At 35.0% G+C, this 18,428-nt stretch overlaps 1 protein-coding gene across 1 annotated transcript; it reads right to left on the reverse strand.

Moving 5' to 3' along the window:
• Window positions 1–3,929: 3,929 nt before the first annotated feature.
• LOC104736496 (myrosinase-binding protein 2-like) lies at window positions 3,930–7,506 on the reverse strand. The gene is made up of 7 exons (XM_010456495.3): window positions 7,472–7,506; window positions 6,764–6,991; window positions 6,218–6,658; window positions 5,664–6,113; window positions 5,110–5,559; window positions 4,562–5,005; window positions 3,930–4,466 (listed from the first exon to the last, which is right to left on the reverse strand). The coding sequence occupies exons 2-7, from the start codon at window positions 6,950–6,952 to the stop codon at window positions 4,191–4,193; spliced, it is 2,250 nt and encodes a 749-aa protein (XP_010454797.2). The 5' UTR covers window positions 6,953–6,991; window positions 7,472–7,506; the 3' UTR covers window positions 3,930–4,190.
• Between the last annotated feature and the right edge of the window lie 10,922 nt (window positions 7,507–18,428).

Consider the following 18,428-nt stretch of genomic DNA (forward strand, 5'->3'; position numbering starts at 1 on the left):
CCTTAGATTTTCTTACCTTGTTTCTTCTGTAACTTTTTGGGTATTGAGAATCTGATTTTACTTCGTTGTTCAATATTGTAGATCTCTGTCTTATATTTCTAATCATGCAAGTTTCATTGATTTTTGGGTTTATGATTTTGTTCATCATGTTTAGTGATTCTGAGTATTGTGTTAGGATCTTAGGGATGGATTAGGCTGGATGAGAGTTATGGTAGCTTAGACTGATCAAGCTTGATTGTTTAAATATCTCTTCTAGATTAGGTATGCTATATGTTGTTCTTCTATCTGAGAGGGTAAGAACAGATCCTAAGCTTCTTATCATCATACCAACGTTTAAGTTGTTAGATAAAGCTAATGCTAGAGATTACTGTGCCTATCCCAAGAGATTGGTTGTATAGGGTGGTTTTTGACAAATGATGATCTGGATCTTTAATGACTGCTTTTATATGTAATAGCTAGTGAGAACTAGATCTAGGAGTATCTAAGCTTGATTGTTATTTTCATGAGAATGGATTAACAAGTATTAGAGAATCATTGTTTAGAGATAGCTCTTTGTTGATTGAGGTTTGTTGATCAGTTTAGGAAATTATAACTCAAGTCCAGCCCATGAATCCATCCCTAGGACCTTCTGTGTTTATTGATTTTTCTATTTGATCAATGTTATTCGCTTTCTGTTTGATTTACTTTCATCCTGCTTTGTTTAGATTATTTAATTTGGTTATGTTCTTTGTAGCATTCCACTCGACCTGTCACTCGATCGAGCATATGATCGAGTGCCTGCTCGAGCTCCTTTCCAGAGTTCTTGTTTATGTTATGCATCTTTTTAGTTTCATTCCTGTTTAATCCTGTTGCATTACTGTCTTGCATTAGTATAATTCTAGCCCTTGTTAGGATCATTTCTGTTTTATTTACACTGTTCACCTTGCATTTAGTCTTTGATCTTAGTAGTTTCACATTGTACATTTCATCATTATCACTAGGTTGTTAGAACAAAACATCTTTTATATTTGGCTTAACTTAGATAAGTGTTCACATCCTGATTGCTTGCATCTTACTCATTATGGATTGACATCTCTTATATTGCAACTGCATAAGAGTAATTGAAACCTCTTGCATTCCACCTGATCATTCATCTTCATCTTAGCTTATGTCTGTTGTTTGATTGCATATTCATAGGTTAAGAACCACAAAAAGATATCTTTCAACGACTGACTTAGAGCATAACTCAACCAAGCGTTACAGCTGACTTAATGAAATCTGGCTGAGTTATTATATAATTCAGCCGTCCTTACGGCTGAGTTTTCACCCGATGGTTGAGTTGTCAAAATTTTGGCTGAGTTACACTATGACACGGCTGAATTAACTTTTTCCATCTGGCAGAGTTATGAACAACAGTTGACTTATGAGATATCGTTACGGCTGAGTTATGGTTAAGCACTATAACTCAGGCGTCATAAGCTGACTTATAAGACAAATCGGCCATTTTACGACTGACTTAATAGCAAAAGATTAATTACTAAAATATCATTTAGTTACGGCTGACTTATTAAACGATACAGCTGAGTTACAAATTTTCAGTTGAGTTATGACATTAAGCGGTTGAATTTGATGGCTGATTTAATTAGGCTGATTTACATGTTCGCTTGATGGCTGACTTGCCACTTCGGACGCATCATCCATGTCAGTATTCCATGTCATCTTCTTCTCCGGAAATATGAAACTTTGTTCCTTCGACTCTTGTTCTTCAACTGGTTAAAAAGTGTTCTTCACCTTGTTCTTCCCCTTTTTTTCTCCTCCTTCTTAAATTTTTAATTACACTCATTCTTATTAATTTTCTCATGAATCTTCATTTTATTTCATGGATCGAGTTCCGGTAATTGTTGTTTCTGGTAATTGGGTAAAAAACACAAATATGTATTTAAGCAACACCCATGTTCGCGATGTAAACATGTTGCGCACAATGTGAAAACTTGTCGAATGTATTTTTGTTGTAATACATTTGTTTTATTTTTTTTAATAACTCATTCGTCAAGTAATATAACTCAGCTGTCATATTAATCAACGAGACCTTTCGTTTTCCGCTTTCAGATTATTTCTGTTGATAACTTAGCCACAAAGAATTATAACTCAGCCGTCATATAAATCGACGAGACCTTTCGTTTTTCCATAAGTACTATAACTCAGTCGTCACATACCGGAAGTCGAAACCGAGGGCGCCTTAGACAGAAACGAACAAGACAGTGATGATAAAGAGAGAGAGAGAGAGAGGATATCGAGCGAGGATGGCGAGAGATGACGGCGAGAGAGTATAGAAAGACATAGTATCGCTGGCGGAATTCGGGTTTGACGCCGAGCGAGAGAGAGAGTTTTTTTTCCGGGTTGTGAACAGGAAAATCCTTTCAGTTTCTCTCTCTTTTGATATAAAGAAGAAACTGTCAATTCTAGAAAGAAAAAAAAAACTGTCTAGTGACGTGGATTATGGAAGATGATGTTTATTGTAATTTGATGATATGTATTTTTTTTCCTATATTTCTAATCAAATTCGAAAAAATAAATCCAAGGGGTAAATTGTAATTACACCCAGGACACTAAAAATCTGAGAAATTTTTAGAAAATGTATACATATCAGGAATAAACCAACTGTTGGATAACATCTGAGTAATTCTTTATATTCTAAAAACTAGTTTCAGAAAAGCTCTCATTAGTACACTGCCTAAGGTAGGTAAAGAATTTTGAATCTTGTATCTTGTACACAACTCTCTGGGTTCAACTAATGTTGCTTCGACTTAAAACAAATTGACTATGCCAGCTTTGGTTTTTCCCTATTTCCGTATTGAATCGCAACACAGTCAACAAGTCCTCTGCTTCGTCCTCTGATGGAAGCTCTATGTTGGTCTGCAGAAGCGGCTGAGCCATGGGCGGAGCTAGGGTAGAAGCATGTGGGTCAATTGACCCTGGTGAAATTTTAAATTTAGTTGAATTTTTAGGAAAAAAATCAAATTGACCCTGATAAAATAGCAGAATTGACCCCTATAAAAAAATTAATAACACAATTGACCTCTTAAATTATATTTTGACCCTGATGAATTGAATTCCTAGCTCCGCCACTGGGCTGAGCTGAAGGATTGTTCCATCTGAATTGCTTCCTATGATGCGAACAACTTTGCCGCTACAATCTGTATGTATTACACTCTCCAAACCAGTTTCCCTTTCGATATTCCATAAGTATTGCTGTCCTGACCGCTTCTTCCCATGAGTAAGGCCTGAGAGGTTGTTCCCTGGTCGGAGGTCTGGGAAGGCGAAGCCTATGTCTTTGGGATCTTATGTTATGAATTCTGCTTTGATTTCTGATACTTTGTGCGGTTTTTCGATAAACCTCAAAAATACTAGCCGTTGGTCTGGCCACAAGTCCAGTAATCCCCATATGCCATAGCCACTCCTGAACAACTCCTAATTACTTGAGATGACGCCTAGAAGACCATGTTTCACAGGGACCAGTAAGTCCCTGTGATTAACATGACGACAGACTCTTTTTAAGCAAAGTATAAATTAACAATGATAGGCAGAAATGATCATCTCATCTATAACCAATTAAAGAAAATTTGCAAGAAACAATGTAGTGTTCACTTTTCAGCTGTTGTTTTTTTTTCAGCATAAGCTAACTTAATTCTTCTTGCAAGTTCAAACTTCAAAGACATGGCGAGATATCTGACAGAAGTTACTTTCAAGACTAAGTGAACACCAAGTTCGAATATCCATTATACTTCCAATGGAAGTGCAAAAAACTTGTTTTGATTTAGTTTTTTATTGAGGTAAGTGAACACCAAATTAGATATCTGGGCACGTTTCTTTCTTTCTCCTTCCCCTTTTTGTTTTGATTTATTATTCAGAAGTAAAATTAACACAAAAACAAACCTGACCAAAAACGGTTTTGGAAAGAAACATTATTTATTAAAATCAACAAACACACCTTCAAAGTAGAGAACATTACATGATCCCAAAGCATGGACCTTATTTTACACAAACAAAACCAAAGTTGAAATGCTTACTCAAGTGACATATTATCCAAAAAGATAAACATTTTGAGAAAAAATAAAACTTGAGAGTAAGTATTTTATTGGTGATAATAGATAGACACGACGTGGAATTCGATCTGATGAACCCAATAAACAGTCTTGTAACCTTCCTCCTTAATTTCCTCCAGCTCCAAAGTAAACTCCAATGGCATCAATTGCCTGACCTGAGCGTCCGTGGAACCCAAGAAGATTTTTTCCATATTTACCCTCAAAGATGAATTCTTTTCCAACTGGCTTTCCATTGGAATCCGTCTCCCCGAATGTTGGGGAAGTTCTTCCATAAGAAGTTTTGAAGATTAGCGATTTGATCAACACCGTGTTATAGCGGATAACATGATCATAGCTTCCACCAACAGATGTGATACATTCATTCGGATAATCCACATCAAACTGAATTTCATTTGACATTAGAAACAAAAAATTTATAAATATTTAAACAGTGGATAAGAACCGACTAAAAAACAAAGTCACTATATTTTTATTACCTCTTTCAGTTCCCCGCGAATCGTCCCATGCTCAAAGGTTTCAAATTCTCCATCCTTTTCGTATTCGATTTTGATATAAGACACACAGTCAATATCTTTTCCAACAGTTATTTTCTTCACACCATCGAAAACACCATCATCGAAGACAACTCCCCCGTTTCCTCCCACTGCTTCAATCTTTTGGGGTGCGGGAATTGACCAAAAGTATGCACCAATGGCATCAATAGCCTGACCAGAGCGTCCATGGAATCCAATAAGTTTTCCTCCATTTGTCCCCTCTAACAGGAATTCTGTCCCACTTGGACTTGCACCGAATATTGGAGAAGTTCTTCCAAAAGAAGTTTTGAAGAACAACGATTTGATCAAAATTGTCTTATAGCGATTAACATAATCGTAGCTTCCACCAACAGATATGATGTTTTCATTTGGATAATCCACATCAAACTAGATTTCATTTTCCATCAAAAACAAAAACATTGCAACTTTTAAAAGAGATGGTAAAAAACATAATGAAAAATATAATAACAAATTCACATTATTTATATTACCTCTTCTAGTTCTCCGCGAATCGTCCCATGTTCACGGGTTTCAAATTCTCCGTCTTTTTCATATTCGATCTTGATATAAGACACACAGTCAATGTCTTTTCCCACAGTTATTTTCTTGACACCGTGGAAAACACCATCGTCAAATGCATCTCCATTGATACCACCCACTTCTTCAATCTTTTCTGATGCAGGTGCAGGAATTGACCAAAAGTATGCACCAACGGCATCAATAGCCTGACCAGAGCGTCCATGGAATCCAAGAAGCTTTCCTCCATTTGTCCCTTCTAACATAAATTCTGTCCCACTTGGACTTGCACCGAATATTGGAGAAGTTCTTCCAAAGGAAGTTTTGAAGAACAACGATTGGATCAGAATTGTCTTATAGCGATTAACATAATCGTAACTTCCACCAACAGCTATGATGTTTTCATTTGGATAGTCCACATCAAACTAGATTTCATTTTCCATCAAAAACAAAAACATTGCAATTTTTAAAAGAGATGGTAAAAAACATAATGAAAAATATAATAACAAATTCACATTATTTATATTACCTCTTCTAGTTCTCCGCGAATCGTCCCATGTTCACGGGTTTCAAATTCTCCGTCTTTTTCGTATTCGATCTTGATATAAGACACACAGTCAATATCTTTTCCCACAGTTATTTTCTTGACACCGTGGAAAACACCATCGTCAAATGCATCTCCATTGATACCACCCACTTCTTCAATCTTTTCTGATGCAGGTGCAGGGATTGACCAAAAGTATGCACCAATGGCATCAATAGCCTGACCAGAGCGTCCATGGAATCCAAGAAGCTTTCCTCCATTTGTCCCTTCTAACATAAATTCTGTCCCACTTGGACTTGCACCGAATATTGGAGAAGTTCTTCCAAAGGAAGTTTTGAAGAACAACGATTGGATCAGAATTGTCTCATAGCGATTAACATAATCGTAGCTTCCACCAACAGCTATGATGTTTTCATTTGGATAGTCCACATCAAACTAGATTTCATTTTCCATCAAAAACAAAAACATTGCAACTTTTAAAAGAGATGGTAAAAAACACAATGAAAAATATAATAACAAATTCACATTATTTATATTACCTCTTCTAGTTCTCCGCGAATCGTCCCATGTTCACAGGTTTCAAATTCCCCGTCTTTTTCGTATTCGATCTTGATATAAGACACACAGTCAATGTCTTTTCCCACAGTTATTTTCTTGACACCGTGGAAAACACCATCGTCAAATGCATCTCCATTGTTACCACCCACTACAACTGTCTTTTCGGGTTCAGGAACTAGCGAAAAGTATGCACCAATCGCATCAATAGCCTGACCAGAGCGTCCGTAGAATCCAATAAGTTTTCCTCCATTTTTACCCTTGAGCATGAATTCTTCCCCATATGAGTAACCGAACATTGGAGAAGTTCTTCCAAAAGAAGTTTTGAAGATTAGCGATGTGATCAGCACTGTGTTATAGCGGCTAACATAATCGTAGCTTCCACCAACGGATGTGATAGATTCTTTCGGGTAATCAACAGCAAACTGGATTTCATTTCCATTAGAAACAAACAATTTATAAAATTTGAAAAGGTAGATATATAAGAACTGACCAAATTAAAACAATGTTAGGATGTTTATATAGATTACCTCGTTCAACTCCCCGTGAATCGTCCCATGTTCAATAGTTACAAATTCTCCATCCTTTTCGTATTCGATCTTGATATAAGACACACAGTCAATATCATTTCCAACAGTTATTTTCTTCACACCATCGAAGACACCATCATCGAATGCAACTCCATTGTTACCACCAACGGGTCCAATCTTCTCAGACATTGTTTCGATCTCTTATCTTCAATGAAAAACCTGAACAACCTGAACAATTCAGATTCCTATTTTAGTAACACACTAAGATAGAAGGAACAACGTAATGGTTACTTGGTATATAAAGCAAACATTGGAAGAAGAAGTAACCCAAACTCTATTTTTTATGCAGCATTAATGAAGAACATAAGTTGACATCTCCACTTCTACTATGAGAATATTATTGTATTCTATATCTTTCAAGGAGTACACTGAATTTATTTTCTCACGTACTTAAGTTACGTACATGAACATATTGGCATTGGTGATAACGTATAACTACAATAAGTTGAAACAACAATGGATGCATGGCAAAACGAAGTGAAATACGAAAGCAAGGATGAAGTCATATCGGACTATCATAACGTGTGAATAGAAAATGTTGACAAAAAATGTGAATAAAGAGAGAGAGAGAGAGAGAGAGAGAGAGAGAGAGAGAGAGAGAGAGAGAGAGAGAGAGAGAGATGGAGAGATGGAGAGAGAGAGAGAGACCTCACGCTTGTGCTATTAGATTGGAGAAGAGATGTGAGATGTGGAGTAATGCTACTCCCTATTTATTGACACTCCTTTTTACATTTTACTATTTACATTTTCACATTTTTAACCATCTTGCTAAGTTAAGATTTGTATGTGGGGGATGTGAAGACGTGGAAGAACGTTGTTATAATGAATTTCACGTGTGGAATATTATTAGAAAAAGAAAAAAGAAAAAAACGACAGACAATTGTATGAAGATTTGTAAGTGAGAAGATGTGAAGTCGAAAAAAGTTGTTGACTAAATTTTAGCTTATTTTAAATGGAATTTTTTTAATATTAAAAATTTGTAATATTATATTAGTTTTAAACTATCTCGACATACAATTTTGACATTTTATATTTAATCTGTTGTCAGAAGATCATAGTTCATTCTTCATACAATTCATTATATTTAAGTCATATTATCTTATAACTTTTTAAAATATATTTATTAAAATTATCCAAATTTAACTATTTTTGTTGTTGGTTATGATAAATATTTCTCTTATTAAAAAAAGTATCAAACTAAACTATTTTAAAATAGTTTTTATTATATAGATGTATGATGAATGATTTGTTTTATAAAAATATAATTATACAAAGATATGACATTAAATATAATGGTTAATGGCAAATTGACATGGTTAGTTAGATATCAAATCGTATATGTTTATTTTGATTGAATATTCATTTTTAAAAATCAATAATGCATTTTCTTTTTTGAAGTAATTAAATTGAATAAATTAGTTATTGACATTTTTACTCTTAATAAATAATATTAGCTTATTCTTTGAAATCTATATTTATAATGACATTTTGATGTAATTATTTACACATTTTGAGTAAATAAGGTATTGATTTTATTTGTTTATACTTATTAACATTAAGTATATTCTCAGTTTTATATATATTAAATGTAAATTTTAAATGGCATTGTATATTATAACATCCGTGGTATACTAGTAAGTAGTAAGTGCTTAGAAATGTATTTATGTTTGATTTGACTTATTTATTTATTTATTTAACAATTAAGTGACAAAATAATAAGATGTGAATTTTCCAATGAGTATTCGATTGTTTTAACAAAAGACTTGACATTTTTTTAATTTAATTTGGAGTAATATAAGATTAAATCATGTAACTTTTGTCTAACAAATTTAAAGTTTAATTTTTAGTTCAACATGGTATATTAACCAAATACAAACCTTAGTTGTTTTACATGTTATAATTTTTAATTAGTTTTACATGTTATAATTTTTCATATAATAATGTATTTAAGAGATTATAAATATATATGCTGATGTATATGTTGTCTAGGAAACAATGTTAAAATCCGGTAATCTATTTAAGAGTACCCCTAATGATGCTTTATATTTTAATCTAAACTTAATTGGTAATTTGATGTAATATTTAACAAAAGCATGTCATGTTACAAAATGTAACTTCCGAATTAATATAATAGGTATAAACAGCACAGTAAAAAGTTATATATTTGTGCAATAGATAAAAAATTAACAATATTTCGTGATTTTAAATCGTTTAAAATAATGTAACTAATTAGCTGTATTCAGTATACACTCACTAGCTAATCCTCAATATATTAATATAGACGTGTTGTGCTAGAGAGATCCAAACATCTTTTAACAATTCACCTCATTTGGTAATATGATTTACAAAAACATGTTATTATATATTTAATTCAATTATAAGATTTTTTTTTGTTAACGTGTAGTTTTAAAAACATTTTATAATAATTTTAAAGTGTAATTTTTTTTTTCAAACCAAATATTAATTAAAACAGAACTCCAACATTGGTACCCCAAACCAAAAGAAAAGTGTTTACAAAAGAAATTTATAAGATTAATAATCTGAACAACCAAGTGAGACAATTCCTCTTTAGATTCGAATAGCATGAAATCTTAAACAAGGTCAAGAGTGGAAAAAAAGCCTGGAACAGGTGTAAATCCTCTAGAAGGTTAGAAAACGCCGGCCAATCTTTAGAGACTTGGACCATCGCGACTAGATTTGCACAATCCGTCTCAAAACTCTTACAAACAACTCCTCCAGAAAGGATATTATCCATAGCTGATAACAATGCTTCTAACTCTGAATGGAGGGGGAAAGGACTTCGTCTAAGATATTTTGCTCCCAACAGTATAAGTCTGATCATCATCGTTACAACGCCATGATCCTAAGCCTGAACTGAAGTCTGATACTAACCAAAGAATCTGAGGAATCTGAAGTACCCAACTAAACCTCTGGATGTGATTGCGTCTACTCCCATAATAATTTTTCCATTTAAAGCCTGATTAATAATTCGTTTGGCTCTAACTGCGTGCCTTGAAAACCTTTTTTATTCATATCTTTCTATAGCGACTATAAGATCTAGGATAACTGTTGATGATTATCTTGTTATCCTGATTAAGGTAACCCCCTCCAAAAGATAAAATCCAAATTCGAATACACAGACTCAGAGGAAAAACCCCCTTGTAAAACCATAACAAGAGACAACTACCAAATTTAACGCGAAAGTTGACACTCAAAGAAGCCACGGTTGATTGTCTCAACTGCGGAAACACTTCTTTTACACCAGGTTTCACACTGAAAACCTCGGTGAGCTTGTAACATCCGTGAACTGGAATCCCGAAATTGGCTGTGCATCGATCGATGCAGGTGTTGCATTGGTCGATGCAAGGCCGGTTTGGTCGCAAAGCGAGTAAGTTAAACATTGTGTTTTGGGTTAGGTGTAAAAGCGAACCAAAACTCTGCGTTTTGGGGGTGGGTATCGAACAACACCAAGGGTGGTGTCGGTCGACAACAATGTTTTCTGGTTCGACCAGATTGATTTAATGATCGATTTGGTTTGGTTTGGTTTAAGGAAACCATTGAACCGAGTATTAAAGGAAACAAATTGACCTAAGCCGTGTTTTTGGTTGTTTATGCCGCTTGAGAGAGGGAGAAAGAGGAGAAAATAGTTCTTAAGGTTTTGGTGAGTTTCGAAGGCGGTTTTGGTGAGATCTTGTTGTGGGAGTAAAGATCCAGGGCTAGGAACGAGTTAGAAGCTTGCAAGGAAGGTAGGATTTGTTGTGGTTGGTCAGAAACTTCCTGCAAAAAGGTGAGTGCATGACCATGGCTGATCTAAGCCTGTGATTCCTTGTTCTTGCTTGTTTGTTGTTGTTTTTGTGTGTTTTTCTTGCTGGGATGGATTGCTACAGGTTCCTACGGACGTATAAGGCTTGGGTTTCGAGTATTGGATGATTTGGTGGAATTTGGGAGCGAGATTCAACTCTCGGCTTCGTGCGGATCGCGGTTACAGAGGTAGTGTTGATCGACACCAGTGAAGCGACATCGATCGACACTGTGGGGTAGTTTCGGTCGAAACCAAGAGCCAGTGTCGGTCGACACTTGGCTGGTGTCAGTCGACACCTCCCTTCCAGCGAGATGATGTTTGTTTTCCTGGTTTGTATGCTTTGTTGGTTGATTGATTGGAACATTGGTATAACAGTAGATGGGAGGATTGCCTCAGTGAGTGTTTATCAAATACTCATGCATCTCAATTTGTGTTTGTGGTACAGATAAAGGCAAAGTGTGATCATAGAATCAAGACAATGAAGAGGAGGATGTTCTAGGGACTCGATTGGTTGTTGTCTAGCATTGCTAGATTATTAGAGTTAGGTCATTAGAACGTTGTTAGGTTGCTGGTTCTATGTTTTCTGTTGTTTGGTTATTGGAATTGTTATACTTTGATTATTGGTTATTTAATTATTGGATAATGATTGGTTTATTGTTATGGTTTATGTTATCTGCGGTTGTGTATTGTGGTTAGATGGCTAGTGGGTAAGGGACTAGTTGTAGAGTATTTATTATTATTATTATTATTATTATTATTATTATTATTATTATTATTATTATTATTATTATTATTATTATTATTATTATTATTATTATTATTATTATTATTATGATTATTATGATTATGATTATTATTATTATTATTATTATTATTATTATTATTATTGTTATTATTATCATTATTATTATTATTATTATTTATTTAAAAAAAACGGGTTTGGTCTCGTATTTAAAGAGAAGTTCATGGTTTTAGCCGAGTTTAGCCGTTTTTAGAGAGAAAAGAAAGAGTGAAGGTGTTCTTGAGGTGTTGGTGAGTGAATGACCATGGCTTATCGTAGTCGGAGCTTGCAACGAGTGTAGATCTGTCGTTTTATAGTCAGAATCTTCTTTGGAAAAGGTGAGTGCATATAACCATGGCTTATCTAAGCTTGAGATTTCTTTGATTTTGCTTGTTTATGTGTTATGTGGTTGATCCCTTGGCTTGTTAGAACGTTATTGGGTCTCTTTAGGCTTTGAGAGGGTTCTTTGTGGCATTGGATTGTCTTTTGGTGTTTTAAGGACGGAGATCCGGCGAGGAGTTTCGGGAAGATGATGCTCCGCATGTTTGTCGAACGATGCACTTTGTTCATCGGTCGATGCAATGCAAAGACGGTGCGATTTGACCTAGGAGCATTGGTCGATGCATTGTTGGTGTCAGTTGATGTTGGTAATCTTATGTTGGTCGATGCAGGCTTGCGGCGGTCGATGCAACCCCAGTTGGTGTCGGTTGATGCATAGGTTGGTGTCGATCGATGTAGTTGTCCTGGTTTGTTGATTGTTGTTTGATGGTTATAGATATATCAATTGCTTGTGTGTATAGCCCAATAGATGGGAGGATTGCCTCACTAAGTGTTTATAAAATACTCACGCATCTCATATGTGTTATGGTGCACGTAAAGGCAAAGTGTGATCGTGGAATCAAGACGATGTAGAGGAGGACATTCTAGTCACTCGTTGATGTGTTGTCTGGCTTTTATTATGTTGCTAGAGTTGAGTCATAGAATGTTGCTAGGATGCTGATTGTTGGTTTATGATTATGCTGGTTTAAGTTATTGAATTGTTGGTTTATTATTTTTTGGTTATTGGTTTAATGGTATATGTTGGTTATTTCCGCTGTTTGGTTTGACTGTGGTTAGGCGGATAGTGTGTATAGGAACAATAGTTGAATTAGTATTATTAAATTAAACAAAAAAATTGGTAGGGTCGTTTCAGAATGGTATCAGAGCCCTTACGGTTCTAGGTTCCGGTTGACTAGGCTTCTATAGTTGATTTTTAGGGTTGCATGCCTTTGATTAAATATGTGAATTAGTCGATTGTGTGTGGCATGGAGTCCATCATCATCGAGTTTAAAGTGTGATTCCACGGTGAGTTACATTTTGTGTATGGTTGGATTTGCTTGTTTTGCTCTCTTAATGGTAGTGCAAATGGCTAGAGAGGCTGTTGTTGCTGGTCGTGGTTGTAGACGCGGACGTGGTCGTAGACGTGGACGTGGTCATAGACGCGGACGTGGTCATAGACGCGGACGTGGTCGTAGACGCGGACATGGTCGTAGATGCGGACGTCGTAATGGTAGGAGCAGAGGCCCAACGGTTAGTGATATAGTTGACCAGACTGTGACAGCTGAGTGCGTCGGCGAGTCGCAGTGTTTCCAGGAGTGGTCCATGATTGTGGCTGGATGGGGTACCGATATGGATGTATGCGCTGAAAGCGTCGGTGTGGGCGATGATAGGGTTCTGGGTGCGGGAGTCCCAGCAGGTTGAGCCCCTTTGAGAGGTGTTGATCATGCGGACTTGTTGGCGCGGGTGCTGGAGAGGTTGCCAGCAGTGGTACCAGCCAGTCTTTGGTGGTGTTGGTTGTGGTGGCGGATGTGCAGCAGTCAGTGGCTGCGGGTGCAGAAACTCATTCCCTGTATGTGACCATGGTGAGGGAGATGGGTAACATCGGAACATAACGGTTTTTACGGGTTGTTTTGACCCTACAAATGCAGATGTGTGGAGGGTGAGAGTAGAACGTGACTTCCAGTCTCTCAGATATCCTGAGGAGTTTTGGGTGGACATAGGGGTCCACAACCTGATTGGTGATGCTTACTTGTGGTGGAGATCAGTGTCTGCCAAGAGTGTTCAGAGAGAGATGACTTGGGTTGACTTTGTGGAGGAGTTCACTAGACCGGTTGGAGGTGCAGTTCTTACAGTTATCCCAGGGCACTTGGTCGGTGCAGGAGTCGGACGTAGAGTTCAGTCGACTTCTGATGTATGGGGGTTGGGCGATGGAGTTTGAGGAGGCTTAGATCAGGAGGTTTATGAGGGCCCTTTGTGAGGATTTGAGGGTCCACTGTAGAGTGCGGAGTTATGTTACGCGTTCAGAGCTAGTTGAAACTGCGACAGAGATTGAAGAGGACATCATGGCACATTCAGTGACGGTTAGTCTAGCGGTTCAGCCTACGAAGGCTCAACATCGTGGAGGTTCTGGCACGGGCGGCAAACCTGGAGAGGGAACCAAGATGAAGTGCGAGGCTACACAGAGGCCGAGTGGTGTAGGGTGCTACGGGGACGGTAGCATGGAGCACATGATACCTAGCTTTCCCCAGAGGACTGCCACTCTGGCAACTCAAACAGCAGTTCGTGTTTGCAATCACTGTAGGGAGCCTGGGCATATCAAGCCCAAGTGTCCCAAGCTAAAGCAGATGGCGGCAGTAGTGGTGCAGTTTGGAGTGTAGCAGGTGGCACGGATTGAGCAGGCACCGCGAGTTTCATGGAGAATGGTGGAACCATTGCCGAGGCGGTCACATGTATAATTTCTGGTAACCAGACTTTGTGAATTTCAGTAGGTTCAGATTTTATGTTTTGCCTGTGATAAAGTATTAGGTTCCCAACACATGAGGTTTGTATAGGAACCTTGTTGGTGGGCGGGTTTAGGTCCCACGTTATGTTTTATTCTGGAGCTACCTAGAGCTTTATTACTCCAGAGTGTACAGAGAGCGCTAACATTAGAGGAGGGGAGTTGATATTCAGATCGCAGGGGAGTTGTGACCAGCGGATTTGCTTATCAGTTCGGTAGAGTTGTATTATGTTATCCTGGGGATGGATTGGTTACATCGTCATATGGTTCATCTTGATTGTCATGAGTGTCGTGCTAAGGCGAATTATGGCTTAGGGCGGGTAAGTTAAATGTGGCTTTTATTATTAGAAATATCAAAATAAAAAAATATATTGTTTTAAAGACAACAACGATGAAAGAAAAAAAATTCTAAACCACAATTTTTCTATCATTTTTTCCTAAAAAAATCATTCACTAAACTCACATAATCAAGCTCTCGAACCAATTTTCTATCTATAGATATGTTAGCTAAAGAAAGTGAAGCAAAAAACTTTATAAGACGAGTAGCCAACACAGACACAATGAATAATGATGAGCAAAATAGGTTATCAATTGTTCACGATTCTTAAACCCTACAAGTAGTTTCCTTTATTCTTAATTATCTTCCATTAGTATTATTGTTATTAGATTTAGAGTATAAAACATGTGTAGAAATTTCTTTATATATTAGATTTATTAATATTAGGGAAAATGCCCTTTCCTCTTGCCTGTAAGCACGACACTGATTTGTCATCGGGGTAGAGTAGAGTTTGAGCATACAGGAGGGAAGTTGGTATTTGAGGGAGTGAGACCGACTTCGAGGAGTCTTGTGATCTCGGCCATGTAGGCTCGGAAGATGATCGACAAGGGACGTGAGGCTTACCTGGTTACGATATCGATGTTGGAGTTAGTGGGGCAGTCTATGGATAGCGGTATTCAGGTTGTTGAGGATTTTGATGATGTGCTCCAGTCGTGGCAGGATTACCACCTTCTCAGTCAGACCCTTTCACGTTTGAGCTGGTACCGGGGACGACATCCGTTGACCTAAGAGCATCGGTCGATGTCATGTGGAGGCGTCGATCGATGCAATTAGGGATTTCATGCATTATCGAGCAAGTATCGTTTGATGTAGTGTTGGTGTTGGTCGATGCAGGTAATCTTGTGTCGGTCGATGCAGGTAATCTTGTGTCGGTCGATGCAACCCAGCTGGTGTCGGTCGATGTATGAGTTGGTGTCGGTCGATGTAGTTGTCATGGTATGTTGTTTGTTTGTTGATTGATGTTTGATGGTTAGAGATATCTCAATTGCTTGTGTGTATAGCCCAATAGATAGGAGGTTTGCCTCAATGAGTGTTTATAAATTACTCATACATCTCATATGTGTTGTAGTGTAGGTATAGGCGAAATGTAATCGTGGAATCAAGGCGATGAAGAGGAAAATGTTCTAGTGGCTCGTTGATGTGTTATCTGCCTTCTGTTAGGTTGCTAGAGTTGATTTATAGAATGTTGTTAGGATGTTGATTGTTGGTTTATAATTCTGCTGGTTTGAGTTATTGAGTTATTGGTTATTGGTTTAATGGTATATGTTGATTATTTTCGCTGTTTCGTTTAATTGTGGTTAGGCGGCTAGTGAGTATGGGACTACTAGTTATATTAGTTATTATTTTTTTTTAAAATGGGTCGGATCGTTTCAAAGCTAAACGATTTGTTATAGGAAAAATACCAGATGCAGTTTGCCATAAGAAATGCTTAATTTTATGTGCAACGCAAAGTTTCCATGTATTAACTCTTAAAGCTGTACAAGTTGTGACACATTCTACTTCGTTAACGTGTAATTTTATTAGTAAAAATATTTATTAATCAAATAATATACCAAAATTTTTTCCAAACACTTTAAAAAAAAGGAACAAATAAATCAGCAAATAAAAAATAAAAATTGTTTTCATTAATAATTAAAGTAAAAAGTAATCAATAGTAGTAATATAAATTCATTAAAAATATAATTCTTTTTCGCAGCAGAATGTATACATATTAAATCATTTTTATTAACTGGTGTATAATTTATATAAAAATCTAAATTTTGGAATTTTGAATATGTGTAGTATGCATTCACATAATTTTTTAAAAAGTAGAAGTACTAATAAGTTCAATATTATTTAAAATGCTATTTCTTTGTTACATTCAAATATTTTTTTTTAGATTTGAAAATACATAATTCACGTTACATTTTTAACATATTAATTTAATGTGAATATCAAACTGCATATTACATAAATATTAAAACAAGTGTGACTATTTTTAAACATTGTTTCGATTCAGTGGTCATGGCGCTGCGGTAAACATTGCAACCTGCATCTAATATTTTTAAACATTGTTTGATTCAGTAGTCAAAAACGTAGATGCAGCCACTGCCTTTGCTGTAGTTGAGCCGTCTGCGTCAATCAAACGAATAAACCTATTTGTATCAATCAAACGAATAAACCTATTTTACAATTGTGCCACTGTAATGGGAACTTAAATATTGTATTGGTAATTTTTCCGTAAAAAAAAAAACGACCCTATATATGTAAATGACAATGTAACGTATGTCAACAATTAAAAATTACGAACTCAAATTAAAAACATGAAAACATTTATAGTTATGTTTACTCCCTAGTGAATGATTAAATATTATACACTTGAGGTGAGCTGTTTCATGATGATCGAGACTTGCGCGAAGACCTTGTATGCGCCATGAGGAAGCATTGAATTGTTCAGATTATGGGGTTTTATAAAATTCATAAAATCTGTTTAATTTGCACGTCGTATGATAAATAAAGACTCACCTGTTTTAAATAATAAAGTAGTCTTTTAATAACACCGAGAATATATTTTAGAATAAAATAATCACTTCTTATGACAACATTTGTGTACTCTTTTAATATCATACTAGATTATGACCCGCAGTACACCGTGGGATAATTTTATTATTTATTAATATATTATTTTAATATTAATTTTGTTAATATACTTTTTTTTTAATTTTAGTGATTTAATATATAAACCGTGGTATACCACACAATAATTTTTCTTTACTACAATCTTAATTAAATCAGTTTAATTCGACATATTTTATATTGGTGTTGTTAAAACATTAAAATGAGAATTTAACCCGTATTGAAATATCATATTACTGATAGTTTATTTTTTAGTATTATTAATTCAATCCTGTAATTTCATATACCCCGTCATGTAATATAACTCGTTTGTGTAATTTTGAAAATTTAATATGTTTAAATATTTATAATTTTAAACTTTTTATTAAGTTTAGATATATTAATTAGAAATTATAAACTTCTTAAATTTTATAATTTACTATATATGTATGTTGAACACACACTTTTTATATTAATTGAGTAATATATGTTTGTTTAAAAAAATTCAAATCACAATATATGCATGAAAAATACACCTTTTATTAACTTTATGTATTATATGATAATTCACTACATTTAAATTTTAAAATCAAAAAGAGATGATAGGAGAATAATTTTTTTTTAATTTAGAATACATCTTCTAAATATCTATATTAATTATAGAACATTATAGATATGAATATTTAAAATATTTTAATTGTGTTTGGTTATAAGAACAGTAGAAAAAAGTTAACTAAACTGTTTGGATATGAATATAAGCATTAAATAGCATTCAATATAAAAACTTTCCGAAAAATATTTTTGAGCAAAAACTGTTGCAAAAATACTAGTATAGATATTTTTTAAAAAACAAATTTGTAGTCTTAATATTTTTCAATCATAAAATTATGTACTAAATATGATACTTTTAGCACTTTTTGTACTGCTACTTTTTTTTTTTGGTATTATTTGATAATTAGGCTCTGAAGCTTTTTGTTCATCTCCTCTTTTCAACCAATCAGAATTTTATATACATTATTTTATTTAAAAATAAATCAAATTAAATTAAAAAGCAAAACAAATTAAATAAACAAATTTTGTATACTTTTAACTATGGAAATTTAAATATTGGCTTTATTTAAATTTTACAATTAGAACAAAATTATCTATCGATTTGGGTTTATAAAGAAGGTGATTAGAGTTTATATTTTCCAATTAAAAAGAAATTATATTTCAGTTTGGGTTTACAAATTAAGTGGTTAGGATTTAGATTTTTCAATTAAAAATAAATTA

Source organism: Camelina sativa, chromosome 13 (assembly GCF_030686135.1).
Source record: "Camelina sativa cultivar CO46 ecotype springtype chromosome 13, ASM3068613v1".
NCBI lineage: Eukaryota > Viridiplantae > Streptophyta > Magnoliopsida > Brassicales > Brassicaceae > Camelina > Camelina sativa.